General features: G+C 54.2%; 3 protein-coding genes across 3 annotated transcripts; all 3 read right to left on the bottom strand.

Moving 5' to 3' along the window:
* Window positions 1–619: 619 nt before the first annotated feature.
* On the bottom strand, window positions 620–2064 carry NCS54_00050200 (AP-endonuc-2 domain-containing protein; the record flags this gene model as incomplete). Its single annotated transcript, XM_053146152.1, has 3 exons — window positions 620–1026; window positions 1076–1687; window positions 1746–2064. The coding sequence occupies 3 exons, from the start codon at window positions 2062–2064 to the stop codon at window positions 620–622; spliced, it is 1338 nt and encodes a 445-aa protein (XP_053002127.1).
* A 422-nt stretch (window positions 2065–2486) lies between these two features.
* NCS54_00050100 (Diacylglycerol O-acyltransferase) lies at window positions 2487–4154 on the bottom strand (the record flags this gene model as incomplete). The annotated part of the gene is made up of 3 exons (XM_053146151.1): window positions 2487–3749; window positions 3807–3922; window positions 4112–4154. The coding sequence occupies 3 exons, from the start codon at window positions 4152–4154 to the stop codon at window positions 2487–2489; spliced, it is 1422 nt and encodes a 473-aa protein (XP_053002126.1).
* A 1029-nt stretch (window positions 4155–5183) lies between these two features.
* NCS54_00050000 (Hypothetical protein) lies at window positions 5184–7028 on the bottom strand (the record flags this gene model as incomplete). The annotated part of the gene is made up of 1 exon (XM_053146150.1): window positions 5184–7028. The coding sequence occupies one exon, from the start codon at window positions 7026–7028 to the stop codon at window positions 5184–5186; it is 1845 nt and encodes a 614-aa protein (XP_053002125.1).
* Window positions 7029–13170: the final 6142 nt, after the last annotated feature.

Here is a 13170-nt window from a genome sequence, read left to right as displayed (position 1 = left end):
TTTTTGACTTGCGTGTGACTTTGTCTTGTTACGATTCATGGCCTGGCGTTGGATCATGTTGTGTCCGGCATCCCCTAGGATTAAAGCTGGAGTGGTGAAGGGAGGCATTGGTGGTTCTAGACCTTTGGCTTGAGTTTTGCTTGGGAGTTTTGTACGCGCGATGAGAATACCCGTTTATTTGCAAATGCATTGTTATGAGTATATTACGTTGTTTGATACTTATGGTGGTCTGTTCGTGAGTCCAAATAGGTTCTTGCCATCTGCCCGCTTGAAGCCATTCTGACGATTCACAATATCAAGCCCAAAGACAGCGGGCGTCAGGGCGATGTATGCCATACCTTTCTGCTAGTTATCCAACTTGATAGTAGTATGGCAGTGGCAGCAGGTTCTTGTTTTTGTCTTTCCATCAATGTGGTCACATTTCATAGTTCTCCTTGGACATGACCACTCGTCACTATTGAGAAACAGTGAGTACTATGGAATTAACCACGCGCCGTGAGGTGAGTTCAGGTAAGAGATAGTACAGTGTATTACATTATGATACAAGTACCTACTTGTATGTCTAGATAGCTTCATCCATATCTATGATCCTCCCTGTCAACCATCAGCACTCATTCCTTTACTCGCTCTCATCGGACTCGTCCTTCTTCTTCTTTGCCCCCTTCTTCCCCCTCGTCCCCTTCTTCGCATCCTTGACGGCTTTGCGGTCGACCTGGTCTTGTATCTTATTCCTCTCCGCCTCCCCCCTTTCCTGCAACTCTTCCTCCAGCTGCTTGAACTCTTCGCTCTCGGCGTCCATGCCCACGAGCGACTCAAGGAGCTTGATCTCGTCGGCCCAGACTTTCTTGTCCTCAACGGGCTTGCCGTCGGACCCTGGCCGGTCGATGGGAGTCTCGAGCACCATGGGCATGCCGGCGAAGGGGGCGTGGTTCATTATGCTGTGGAAGGCACGCAGGCCGAGGAAGCCGGTGCCGATGTTGGCGTGGAGGTCCCGGTTGGAGTTGAAGGGGGCTTTGCTGTCGTTGACTGGAAGTTGTTAGTTGATTCCAGGAGAGAGGGGCAAGGGGACGCTTACGGTGGAAGGCCTTGAGGTACTTGTGGCCGACGATATCGTTGAAAGAGTCGATAGTCTTTTTGAAAGCTTCGGGTGTCCGCAAGTCATGCCCAGCAGCAAAGGCATGACAAGTATCGATACAGACGCCCACTCGCTCCTTGTCCTCGACCAAGGCGATGATGTCTCTCAAATCCTCCCAGGTCGACCCAATGACATTGCCACTCCCCGCCATGTTCTCAAGAACAGTTATAACTGTCTTGGTGGCCTTATGAGACTTGTTCAACTGCGCCGCGATACGTCCAATCGCAGCAGCTCTGCTGTCGCCGCCCGTCGACCCGGGATGGAAGTTGTAAAGTCGAATGCCCAGCTGCTCGCATCGGTTGAGGTCATCAAGGAAGCTGGTGTACGCCTGGTTAGCCTTTTCCTCGTCGGCCTGTGCTAGGTTGACCAGGTACGAGCCGTGCGGGAGGGCGTGCTCGGCGGCGCTGTAGCCGTGGTGCTTGCATTGCGAGATGAACTGGCTCTTGGCTGAGGGGTCGAGGGGAGGGTTGGTCCATTTGCGCTGCGACTTGAGGAAGAGGGCGAAGGCGTTGGCGCCGATGTGGATGGCGTTGGTGACAGAGTTTTGTACACCTATGGACGATATTCGATCAGCGTGTGAATCGAGCAGAAACAGAGTCAGATTACGAACCTCCTGCGGCACTGACGTGAGCACCAATGTGCATAGCAGGCTTGAGCGAAGAGACAGCCGTCCGATCCGCGAGCGGCGTAGAGTCTTCCTCCTTCTTGGTCTTGCGCTTCTTGGTCACCTTTGCCGCCGGCGCCGGCGCGTCAATCTCTGGTTCCGGCTCGGCCTTTCGCTTGGTTACAGCCTTCGCGATGGTTCCCTTTGTCTTGTCAATCGCCTTGCCCGCGGCCGCGACGGCCTTGGTCACCTTCGGCATCTCGTCGTCGTTGTCGTCTTCGTTGTAGCTGACTGCCTGTCTTTTGCGCAGAGATGTACGGGCCATTGTAGGTTACAAAGTCGTCACAGTCCCGGAGAAAGACTCTGAGCGGTTTTCCAACGCTGATGAAGCAATCGATCAAGTTTTATTTTTCGAAGTTGATGGAAAGGGCAATTTGCAGTGCCCATACTGTGTGACGCGATTGACGCGATGCCTCCTGAATTACCAAGCACGAAATCATGTGACCTCGGATTGTTAGACTCGCGTTGAACTTCAAGAGTATCAATTTCTACCGTATTCCTGACCATTCAAGATCCAAAAGAAGCCATAACGAGGCCTCGCCTTTCGTACAGAAACGCCTAATTCAACACATATGAAATACGGGAACAGTCAGTCCCACCTCCAGAATCCAAGCCTCCATTTTCCTTCCTTACCTATCCCAGCATCAGACATATAAAACCGCCGTTCAGACAAGTACACCATGAAAATTAGGCAAAAATCTCCATCTCAGCCTTTCGATCAGGAGAAAACTGATCCTTATATGCCTCCCACAACTTCTCAACCTCTCGAATGTAGCGCTCGTGAAGCTCATCAATGTCCTCCTGTGCCGGCTGAGGTCCATGAGGCCTCTCAACCCGGAGCGGGCGCCCAATGACAATATTGACCGGTCGTCGATACGGCATGAGTCCAACGTCATAGTTGAGCACGCCTCGTCCGTGAAGAGCTGGCACGGTGAACTTGAAGACCTTGAGGAAGATCATCTGCATCCGGTGCACAATCGGGTGCGTCTTGGGGCTGAGCTGGTCGTAAAGATCGTTCTCACCGAATCCAATGACGGGGACAAGGTCAGCTCCTGTGCGAAGCGCCATCTTGACAAAGCCCTTTCGCCCCTTAAGAATTAGACGAAGAGTCCCCGGCTGAGCTTCGAGCGACTCTCGGGCACCTCCCACGACAATAGTAACCGCACGTCCTTGACCGTCGTTATTGGGGCCACCCTTGGTCAACATGTTCCAGATCGACTCCTTGGAAACAGACTGCAGACCCATCCACAGAATCCAGTCACGGTTGAAGGGAAGGCGGAAGTTGGAGTCGAGAGTAAGTAGAGTGTTGGTAATGCCAGGGAACAGCTCTCTGAACCCAAGGGCATTGGTAGCAAAAGCTCCCCAAGCTCCATGAGAGATAATACCATGAGGATGGTAGCCAAAGATGTATTTCCTGTCGGCGGGCAGGTCAAACGTCTTGTGCAACTTCATGGGGAAGTATCCAGTAAAGAGCTTCCACAGTCGCAGGCTGCGGAACCATTCCGATCGGTACGACAGACGCCCATTGCTTGCTGCTGTCGAGAGAGTGAGGTGGATGAGGTATGGAACAAGAATAGGCCAGGTCAGAGGGTTGGCGCAGATCAGCCAGAAGATGGAAACCAAGAGGATGATAGACATGCAGTGGAAGAGCACTGCTGCCGTTTGTAATCGCCGTGCCATTGGCACGCGTAGGGGAGCAAATCGAATTCCTCCAGCGCGCCAGTTCGCCCGCTCACGTCGCTGCGACTCGGCGATGATGGGCAACTTTGGGTAAGACCAGTCTTCGTCATATCTGGTATCCTTCTCGTCCTTCCCGCCAGCGACGGCGGCGTAACTCTTGGTTGCTCCATTGGATGGAGAAAGTGTCACGTCGTCGAAATCGCCGTTGCTGGTGGATATGGTCGACTGAAGGTCGCCGCCGTCCTCCATCTCGGGTCTTGCTAGATTCCCCTATTGCCGACTAGTCAGTCCAAGCACTCCAGCTGTCGTGTTGCAGGTGGCGCATACGTTATCTGCGGTGGCATCTTCCTCCCGGGTTTCCGGTTGCTCCGGCTCGGTCGGTTCGTTTGACTCTGGGTTGGGAATGGTTGTAACCTTCTCGTTCGTCTCGGATGGCTGAGCGCCTGCAAAGCCGTTAGCGTCTCGATTCCGTATATTCAATGGTCAATTCAAAGGCATGGCGTTGAGGCTCATGTTCGATGCCAGCTTGCAGACGCCTTGGGCCTATGATACGATCTGCTCCATTCGCCTGCAGTTGGACGAGCGCATGGCTCACACAGATCACGTCGTACGCGGGACAATCGCAAACTCACCATTCTCGATAGAAATACCGCCGTCGACCTCGGGACTCGCCATGATGTCTGTTGCCTGCGCGTCGAGATAGATGGTTTCTTAGGTGGGGGGGTCGAGGTCCTAGATAAAGTCGGTGCGGACTGCGTCAAAAACACAGCACGGCCACGTCACGGCAACGGAAGCGACGAGAGAAGATGAAAGCAAAGTCAATGTCCAGATGCAGCGACAATGGCACGAGCATCAGGCGCCATTATACCACGGTTTGGATGGATGAAGGGGGGCCAGGCAGTTGGTTTCATGGATGCTTCATCCGTCAAACATGCCGAATACGCACAGCTTCCTTATGGACGATGACGTCGCACTCGTGGGCTTCGACACGTGAAGTCAGAAGCTTCCCTCCCCATCCGGCATGGTACGTTACTCTACGGTACGGGTTCCGCTGCCCTCGCCTTGTATACAGTGTCGTTGGTCCGTGTCAACCCAGCCATTCCCTCCAGCCTCGGTACAGGCTCGATTCATTCACTCGTGTCACTCACTCTTCAACACAAACAGAAGCACCTGCAAAGAAGTGAACCTATATTAGAACATTATAGACAACATCGGACCGAGCCTGCCATGCATGCCGAGAATTTCTTATCTCAGCTCTCCCTCCCGGACCCTGCCAGGGGATCCATTCCCTTCGCCCCTAATTCGACCCTGTTATACCATCCCGCCTTTGTATCCATGGGGTCAGCCAACGGCTTGGTGGATTCTCTATATACAAAGCATCATGACTTTGCACACCTTTCTCCTACCGTCCCAATTGGGTGCAGCCACGAGGCACACTATCTGAGAGCAATCAATAACATCAACAGCAACAACAGCAACAATGCATGTATGGTACAGTAACAATACGACAACCAGTTCATAAACATCCCAAGTCCTTTCTTTTGAAGTGGAGGTCCCTACCATCCACTGAACCAAATTCCCAAAACCTATAACGCCTCCCTGAGCACCATGCCGAATAATCTCAAGGGTAGAAAACGAAGGTCGTCTTAGTATGCCCTGCAACAAGGAAAAAAAGATGCGTCAACGCTTTGAAGTCACCTCGCGCTACGCCTTGACCGCCGCTGCTGCTGCCGCGGCGTCGCGTGTCTCCATCTGTTGCTTCAAGTCTGCCACCACATGATCCAGAGTAGTAACCTTATCCGTCAGAGTCTTGACCCTCTCCTCCAGTGTTTGGATGTAAGCCCAAACACTAGGGTCGCTCTGTGCGAACATGTTGCTCTCGTTGATGGGCGCGGCGCCGCTCCCGCTCCGGGTGTGGGAGAAGCCGGCGGAGCCGGGCGCGGCAAATTCAGGATGTGACAGCCCGGGAAGCTTGGGCCGAGGCTGCGTGCTGTGAGGTGATTGTAGGTCCGATGTCCGGCGTCCAAATTGCTGTTGCTGAAGCTGCTGCGTCAAGCTGGGCGAGCGCTGCCGCACCAGGTTGTTGCCATCATGACCTTGAACTCCGGGGCTCAAAGGCTTGGGACTCTCTGTAATCCCCGCCTGTGAATACATGTTTGCGTTGGCCGCCGTAACGGGCAACGACGAGATGTTGGTGCTGGCTGTATGGGCGGCCAAATTGTTGGCCACATTCTGTGAGGCATTGGAGCCCGCTTGGTTTTGCTGCTGGCTCACGTTCGGAGGGAAAAGCCCTCCCGAGCCCGGTCGCGCGCCAGGCGGCGGGTAAGTCCGGGCATGTGCACCATAGCCGTCACCTTGAGCTCCAGCGACGTGCTGGGTCGTGATGCTAGGCAGACTTTGTCGCCTCAGTTCATCATCCTCTGCATTATCGTAAGCGAGGCCAGACATGGCCGACTCATCAGCTTCGGCGATGCTGTTCTCCAGATCATTATCATCAACAAAGCTGCCCATGCTTGACCGTCGTCCAGCACAACCACCAGCACCCTTGGAGTGACGAGCCAGAGCATCACCACGAGCAAACTTGCGGTCACACTTGGGACAGACGTGGGGCTTCTCACCCGTATGCAGCTTCCCGTGGCGCTTCAAGTCATGAAGCCGGCGAAACCGCATCTGACACTCGGTACAAACGTACGGTTTCTCCTGGCTGTGTGTCAAGAGGTGACTTTTGAGGTTGTGGTGGCGCGTAAACTCGGTGTTGCAGTAGGGGCATTTATGCTTCTTGGAAGCGGATGACGTGGGTGATGTCTGGCCCTGCCCCGGCATGGGGAAGCTCATTCCTCTAGCAGGAGTTTCCGCCAAGTTACCCGTGGCCTGGAGCGACCCTGGATATGATAACGAGCCTGGTTGGTGTCTCTCTTCTTGGCCAACAACCTGTTGCGACGACTGTTGGTGATGTTGCTCAAGCTTGGGTGCGTCAACGTCCATTGGAGTGGGACTTTCAGTCACTGGAACACCGACAACACTAGCAGCGCTCTGCGGACTTGTCGCACTACGCTCTTCAACCTGGCTAGTCGCGTTTTGCGCCAGCGCCACGGGATTTGGAGCCTTTGGAGAAGCATCCATGGCCGCCGTTGGCGCAGCTGGGGGCGCGTCAACAGGGCGGCTCATGGCTTGAACAGCACCGGACATTAGGGAAGCGAGAGCCTTGTGGCTAGGGTTGTCGCTCGTCGGGGCAGGAATTCGAGACCCGTCGTCGTGATCGGTGCCTTCGCGTCGCCGGCGCTCGTCCTCGAGAGCTGCTGCGGCTGTCAAGGGCGTCGGGGAGATGCTGGACGCGAGGGCCAGCCGAGCCGACTTTGTCGGGGAGCCAAGGGCCAAAAGGCCCTGGGACTGGAGGGCGAGGGATCGCGGCGATGCAGGAGAAGGTGAGCGAGGCCGCTTGAGCAACCTGACTGCGTCGTCTGAAGGGATGACGGCGGGAGGGGTCGCTTCTGAGCGCGTTGCGGGCGGGGCGTCGGTCGCGGTGAAGGCGGAGGCGTCCGAGGCCATAGACGCAGCTGCTAGCCGTAGAATTGACAAACTTGAAAAAAGATGGAATGCAGCATGCAGTCAGTTTCGATATTCGAAGACGCCAAAGCCTTTGGTCAAAGGCACATGTCGGGGCGTGATGGATGGATGTGTGGCTGGAGACGTGGCGAGAGCTGATATTTTTTCCCCAGGCAGGAAGGCAGAGGAGGCGAGTGAGGAGCGGGTGGGCGATGCGCTGTGGGCAGTGAGTGGCTCAGGCGACGAGGCAAGAGGTGGAATTGAGGCTCGAATCCGGCAGTACGTAGCGTGCAGGAGCAACGGTTTAAAGCATGGAGACAGTGGGAAAAGGACAGAGGCGCAGAGGTACCCGTGATGGTGGTCGATGATAATGACGGTGTCGCGCCGAAAGAGTTGTGCAAGGTAGAGGTAGGTAAGTAAAGAGGTAAGGGTAGGAAGGTAAGTAAGTGAACGAGGCGGCCGGAGAGATGGGCTGCGAGGCAACGACGACGGGCGATAGAGAGGGCGAGTCAAAGTGGGCAAGTGGGCGAGAGGGGACGTGATTGGCTGGCCTGGGTGGACGGGTTGAGTGAGTGGGGTACGTAAGAGGAAAAGAACAAGTGTGTGTGGGCGTGTGTCAGTGGATTGTTGACAGCTGCCGGGCTGGTTCCTTCAGAGAGGGCTTGGCTTTCAGGTGGGATCGTGCAGCGCTGAACCTGGAAACCTGGTCGGCGGGTACGTACCGCGTCTCGTGAACTGGACTGAAGTGGAAATGGAACTGGACGATGTGAAAAAGGCATGCGTGAAACCTGGCCTTGGATCGCGGGCGACAGAAGAAACAAGCTACTAGAAAGACACACGCAAACCAAACACCAGTGAGCACGTACGTGGTAGACGTGGTGAGAGAAGAGGGAAAAGGGAAACGCGCGCTTGGTTGGGGACAAGGCCATGGCCCAAAAAAAAGCCGAACAGCGCGAAAGCGGACAGGAGTGGGCGGTACCGATACGTTTTTGGGATGAGCGGCGGGCTGGAAACGTGCTGGGGAAGGCTCTAAAGTGACTTCGTTTCACGGTACTTGGAACAGATGTATCTCTTCCCCTGGTAGGTAGGAAACATTGGGTCAGCCATCCGGCCAAACATGCTGCCAACCAAAACCCGAAGGGTCCGATTGTGTAGATTCGCGTGCATCTCATAATCACGATCAAGCGATCATCGACCATGGTTTACTGGCGAGACCTCTTCCTTCCGCCTGTTCATCTCCTCCAAGACTGGGCTGCTCGGCGTGATCCCGGCTTCTTCAGACCATGGGCGTCCAGGTTACAGCAGCTCTCTGTCCTCTGATAGGGCACACTGCGCGAGCAAAAGGTGAGAGCGGGAGACGGTAGGAGAGCAAGCAACGATCCATCCCGACACACGAGAGATGACGACAGACTGCTGCTGTCAGAGGCTCTGGCCATCCCATGCCATCCCATGCACCTCGGCCAAGGTACATGCCCTCCAGGTATCCCGTCGGAAGGCCCACTGCTTCTCCAAGGTCGACAAGGCAAACCGGTTCCACAGACGAGGCGGCATGTCACTGCCCTATCGCAAGTTGATAGGGCCATGACAGGAAAAGAAGAGAAACAAGAAACCTTCAATAAGCATAAGGCTTCTCCGTCACCCACTTGCTGATGACTGGATCTTGCAGAGTCCAGTCTTGGAAGACTCGAGAACTCATCATCAACTCAAAAGAATCGCATCTCCCTGTCGCCGAGAGTCGAGACAACTCGGTATGGTTGAATCGACAATCCCCGATCTATCGAACGGCTAGCTAGCAAGTACTAACGGATATGTACAGCGTCATGCTCAGCTCCCGAGCTGAAGGCTCTCTCCTCCAGGGCCGGGCGCAGCTAGGCTCACCCAATCCTTGCTTGGCTTCCCTCAGGTGAGCCAGCAGGTGGCGGTGCACCAAGGCAAAGCCCCCGAAATGGATCCCGGGCCTCAAACCCATGGATGGGATGGACGATGCGATGTGGGCTGGCGGCTCACTCAAGCCCGACTGTGGCACCCCTGTGGTTCTGTGGTTCAGGTGTGTGAGAGCCTGGCGAGTCTTGTGACTCGCTGGATCCCTTTGGGTTTATTGGTGTGGCTGATCCTAGCTGCTCACCATCCCAGCCCCCTGCTCCGCCACGCCTGGTTGTTTCTTCTTGTTGTTCTGGTGCTCTGTTGTTTGCTCTCTCTCCCTCCTTTTCCTGTGCTCCCCCAGTCCCCATCAAGCTCGTGTTGAGTAAGGACCGGCTCAGAAAGATGCAAAAAACCTGCAAGAATGAACCCTTTTTAGGGACCGGATGCTTGAGTGATGCGCCACAGCGCGCCACGTTCAGGTTGGCTCCGTCAGCGAAGCGAAGCCACGGGGGCCCAACAAACAACCGCCGCACCCTCGAGATCCATCGCCGTCTTGTCCGATAACACTTGGCTTGCCTTGTCTCGCCCATCATTGCTCACTGACTGACAAATACCTTGCAGGTAGGTATGGACAGTATTACGGTACGGTCAGCTTGGGTCGCGTCTTCAGTCAGAATCGAGCGAATGGCTGAGCCCAAGCCGCGGACGACCTGTTCCGATGTGGTTTTAGCTATCCAATAGTACCCGTGTGCCTCGGAAGGCCGCAGGCGGATGCTCTGATCTGCAACGTCCTTCAACATGAGAGGCTCTAGCGTCTAGATTCACCGTCAGCGTCACAGTGATCACATCAACCCAGCCCACTCATTGCTGTGGCTGTGAGACAACCAGGTTGCTTCACCCACGAAGTGCTCCGGACTTGCTTGTTCTGCCGCTGTTGCTGAATCTGGAGCATTAAGAACTATGAGGCTTCAAGCCAGACGTTTGTCTTGACATGGTGATGTGTCTCGAAATACCCCGGTTAACTGTGTGTATAAACACCGTTATCTCCATGATCTACCTATGGCCTCGAGCGGGAGGACCTGAACGCGGTGCCCAAAGCCTGCAGACCATCAACTTCTTCAACCTCGGACCGGTTCCACTGATCACTGATTCGGCTAGGCATCGTCTTTTGGCGGGTTTGGCGAATATCATTGGCCATTCTCTCTCTCGGCAATCCCCCATCCTGTCACTTCTCATCATTATCCGTGTCGCCAGGCTGAGAGCTATTTGCTTCTATCGGCCCCCCGGCTCACCGTTATTCTAGCCGCCCGATCACGCCAGCCAGGAAATGGCGATAGAGAAAACCTGGGGCTGATTGGCCGCTGTTAATGTCCACTTCAGCTGGGAAGGGGTCTGGGGGAAAGCCTTCAACTGCGTGAGTGCGGTCGTGGCGTTCTTGGTGGAAGCTGCGGAGTGTTGGGCCCTGTCGAAAGCCACAACCGATCGAGTTCAAGCTGTGGATGGATCCATGGATGTCTTCAACAAGCTATCTCTTGTCTCGTTTCTGCAGTTGTTAAGCTCGAAAGGTGCGCCGCACTCGCAAGACGTTACATCATGGGGGGAACTGTCAAATCGCAAGACTCCGTTGAAGATGTCGCATTCTATTTCCATATCCTCCTGGCCAATCGGGCTTTTGGTTGCCCAGCTGTCATCTCAGCTTTCAGCTGTCATAAGAACAGCCGATCGGGCACGTCGTATTATGTGACTGTTGTTCACACCTGGCAATTGGTGACATTCTTGGGCATTGTTTATTGGTGTGTTGTAGTCGGCGCCTCGGCTTGGCAATATCTACGGTAATTGTCTTGGGAATGCCGTCCGAGTCCACCATCTTCAAGCCTGCCGGCCACAACCATTAGCCTCGTTCTAGAATCTGTTAGCGGACATGATGTCGCGTGACACGGCAATCGAAGACATTCAAGCCTCACGTCCTTGTCGACGTGGAAGTTATGGCGCACGAAATTGATGCCATGCCCCACGGTCTAGCCCTTGAGCTTCATTCCCCAGAGGTCGAGATGAACCAAGGCGGGGCCAAGCTCTATGCTCAGTGTCTACATGTACATGCCTATTCTGCTAGCATTCCAACTCACGTCATCGACTCATTCGTTCTCTTGTGCACTTCGTGCCTAGCTTCCGCTACATGATATGATGCTATCGTGGGTGGGTGTAGAAGTTCATGTTGGCCTTTAGGTGCCTGTGTGGGTTGCTCGAATGCCAGAGCAATCTAAACATCCATTTCGTCCCCGGGGAATGCCCAATTTCACGTTCCTCCATGTTCTCGCTACCCTCTTAGCCGTGTCGAGCGCATACTTCGCGTAAAGGTTTGGTGTATTAGCTGGACATCTGATGCCAATGTGTTACACCGCAGCTTCGAACCGTCGCCCAGGCTCGACAATCCGACCACATAGAAGAATTCTAGGCGTCAATGAGGCGTCTCACCACACAGGAGTGTCAACACAGAATGTTCGACTGTACACACGAGTCTGGATGAGCGAGGCATCGTGACGTGGAAGTGTAGGGTAGCTGGTCGTCTTGACGTGGACGAGGACGGACGGATGATGGCTCACCAAAGAGCTTATACTTTACTACAGTTGGTTGCTCTATATACAATAAGTATTTTCGTTCGTCATTCTGTTTCCATACGGCATCCTTTGGAAATAGTTGCTTTGAGTAAATGATGTTGAGGACAACTCCATGAAGACATCCATACGTGCTGCCTACCCTGGACAACATGGACTGCCAGTTGATGATGATTGCTACATGTCCACTACACTACGATATGTTAGGCAAGTGAACCGAAGAAACGGAATCAGCCCAATGCATGCCTATCCAACAGGAAGACACCGTGGACATACCACATCGTAAGGTCGGGCCAGTGTCTAGGAGCTAAACGTGGCCATCGAAATGGTGACTGGAATGCAGACTTGTGTCATGCAAACCACATTCTACGCATTTTTACCAGTCAGATGTGATACTATCAATGGCGTGTGGATTCACATTTGCCGGCATACTACGAAACAGAGACATGATTAGAAGCCGACGTGGTACCTATGGAAGGGCCGGTACTTGGTGACAAGCTGGCGATGGATTAATTTTTAGAACCGCATGCAGAAGCAACCATCCTGGTCGCACAAATTACATGCAAGATCCCTCGTACTCGAAGTGACCGCCTTTCCGACTCTCAATGACTCGACTTGCCGACAGATAAGCATATTGTTTCAATTTGGCATATCGCCATCGGCCCGGTAGGTTAAACGTGTTTGTGACAGAGAGGGGACAGCTCCAGAGGGAGGAAGGGAGGGCATTGGTCTAAAGGTGGAGGAGACCCTGCAATTCGGCCAGAGTCAAGGCCGTGAAACAACAACGGGGGTTATCGGGCTGTGGCACAACATCCCGTCAATAGTATGTACGCATTGTGTGCAGCACGTCCGGATGGAAAATACAGTCCCGCAACAAGCGCGGATCGAACATTATTTGCTTGGTATCGGGTGACGCGTTTGGCCAGCCGAGCAGCCGAGATCTTGTAGGCATCGCAATTACATGCTGCGCAGCACTCGAGTCATGGCGAGTTGATTGGTCGCCTGTTTCATGCCGATGTGGGCGGCACGAGGCAGACAAAGTCATCCAACACGGCTGAGGGAGATTATCGCAATTATATTCACCGAAAGCCTCGCGGGTCAAGCTGCGTGGCGGTTGTTTGAAGGATCGGCCCACGCGGCACGAGACCCATGGAAAGAAACGAAACAACGACATCAAACTGGGGTACGAATGAAATTGTCCACTGGCACAAGTCACAAGCTGGGGGGCCGATGAAATTAGGTGCTGACGTGTGCTGCAGTGGCCGCCACATGGGGCCAAAGGAAGCGGAAGGATGGAAGCCCAGCGGGCTGATGCAATGCGGGAGGATGACGACCGAAGGATCATGTCGACAGACGGTGTAAGTCAGAAGGATGACCCGAGCATGGAGGAGTGAGAGGAGAGGAGGGGCAGAATATCTGTCAGAGGCCGGACCAACAGAGCGCTCGCTTGTGAAAAGGAAGTTTCAGAGACTCAACGAAAGTAAATAAGCGAAAAAGAAAAGCGACATTTACCTGTGGAGTTCATCCGTCTGCCTTTGTCGCTGACAGGTCTCGGCGTGTGCCGGTCCTTTGTCTCCTTGAACCTGGAACCTTGACAGGGGCTGATGATGTTGGTTTCGGGTGGGGAAGAATCACCAGACAAAAAAGACCATGACTCCAACAATTCA

Source organism: Fusarium falciforme, chromosome 1, assembly GCF_026873545.1.
Source record: "Fusarium falciforme chromosome 1, complete sequence".
In the NCBI taxonomy this organism is placed as follows: domain Eukaryota; kingdom Fungi; phylum Ascomycota; class Sordariomycetes; order Hypocreales; family Nectriaceae; genus Fusarium; species Fusarium falciforme.
Note: the sequence above shows the minus strand (reverse complement) of the source record. Positions and strands in the feature narration are given on the sequence as shown.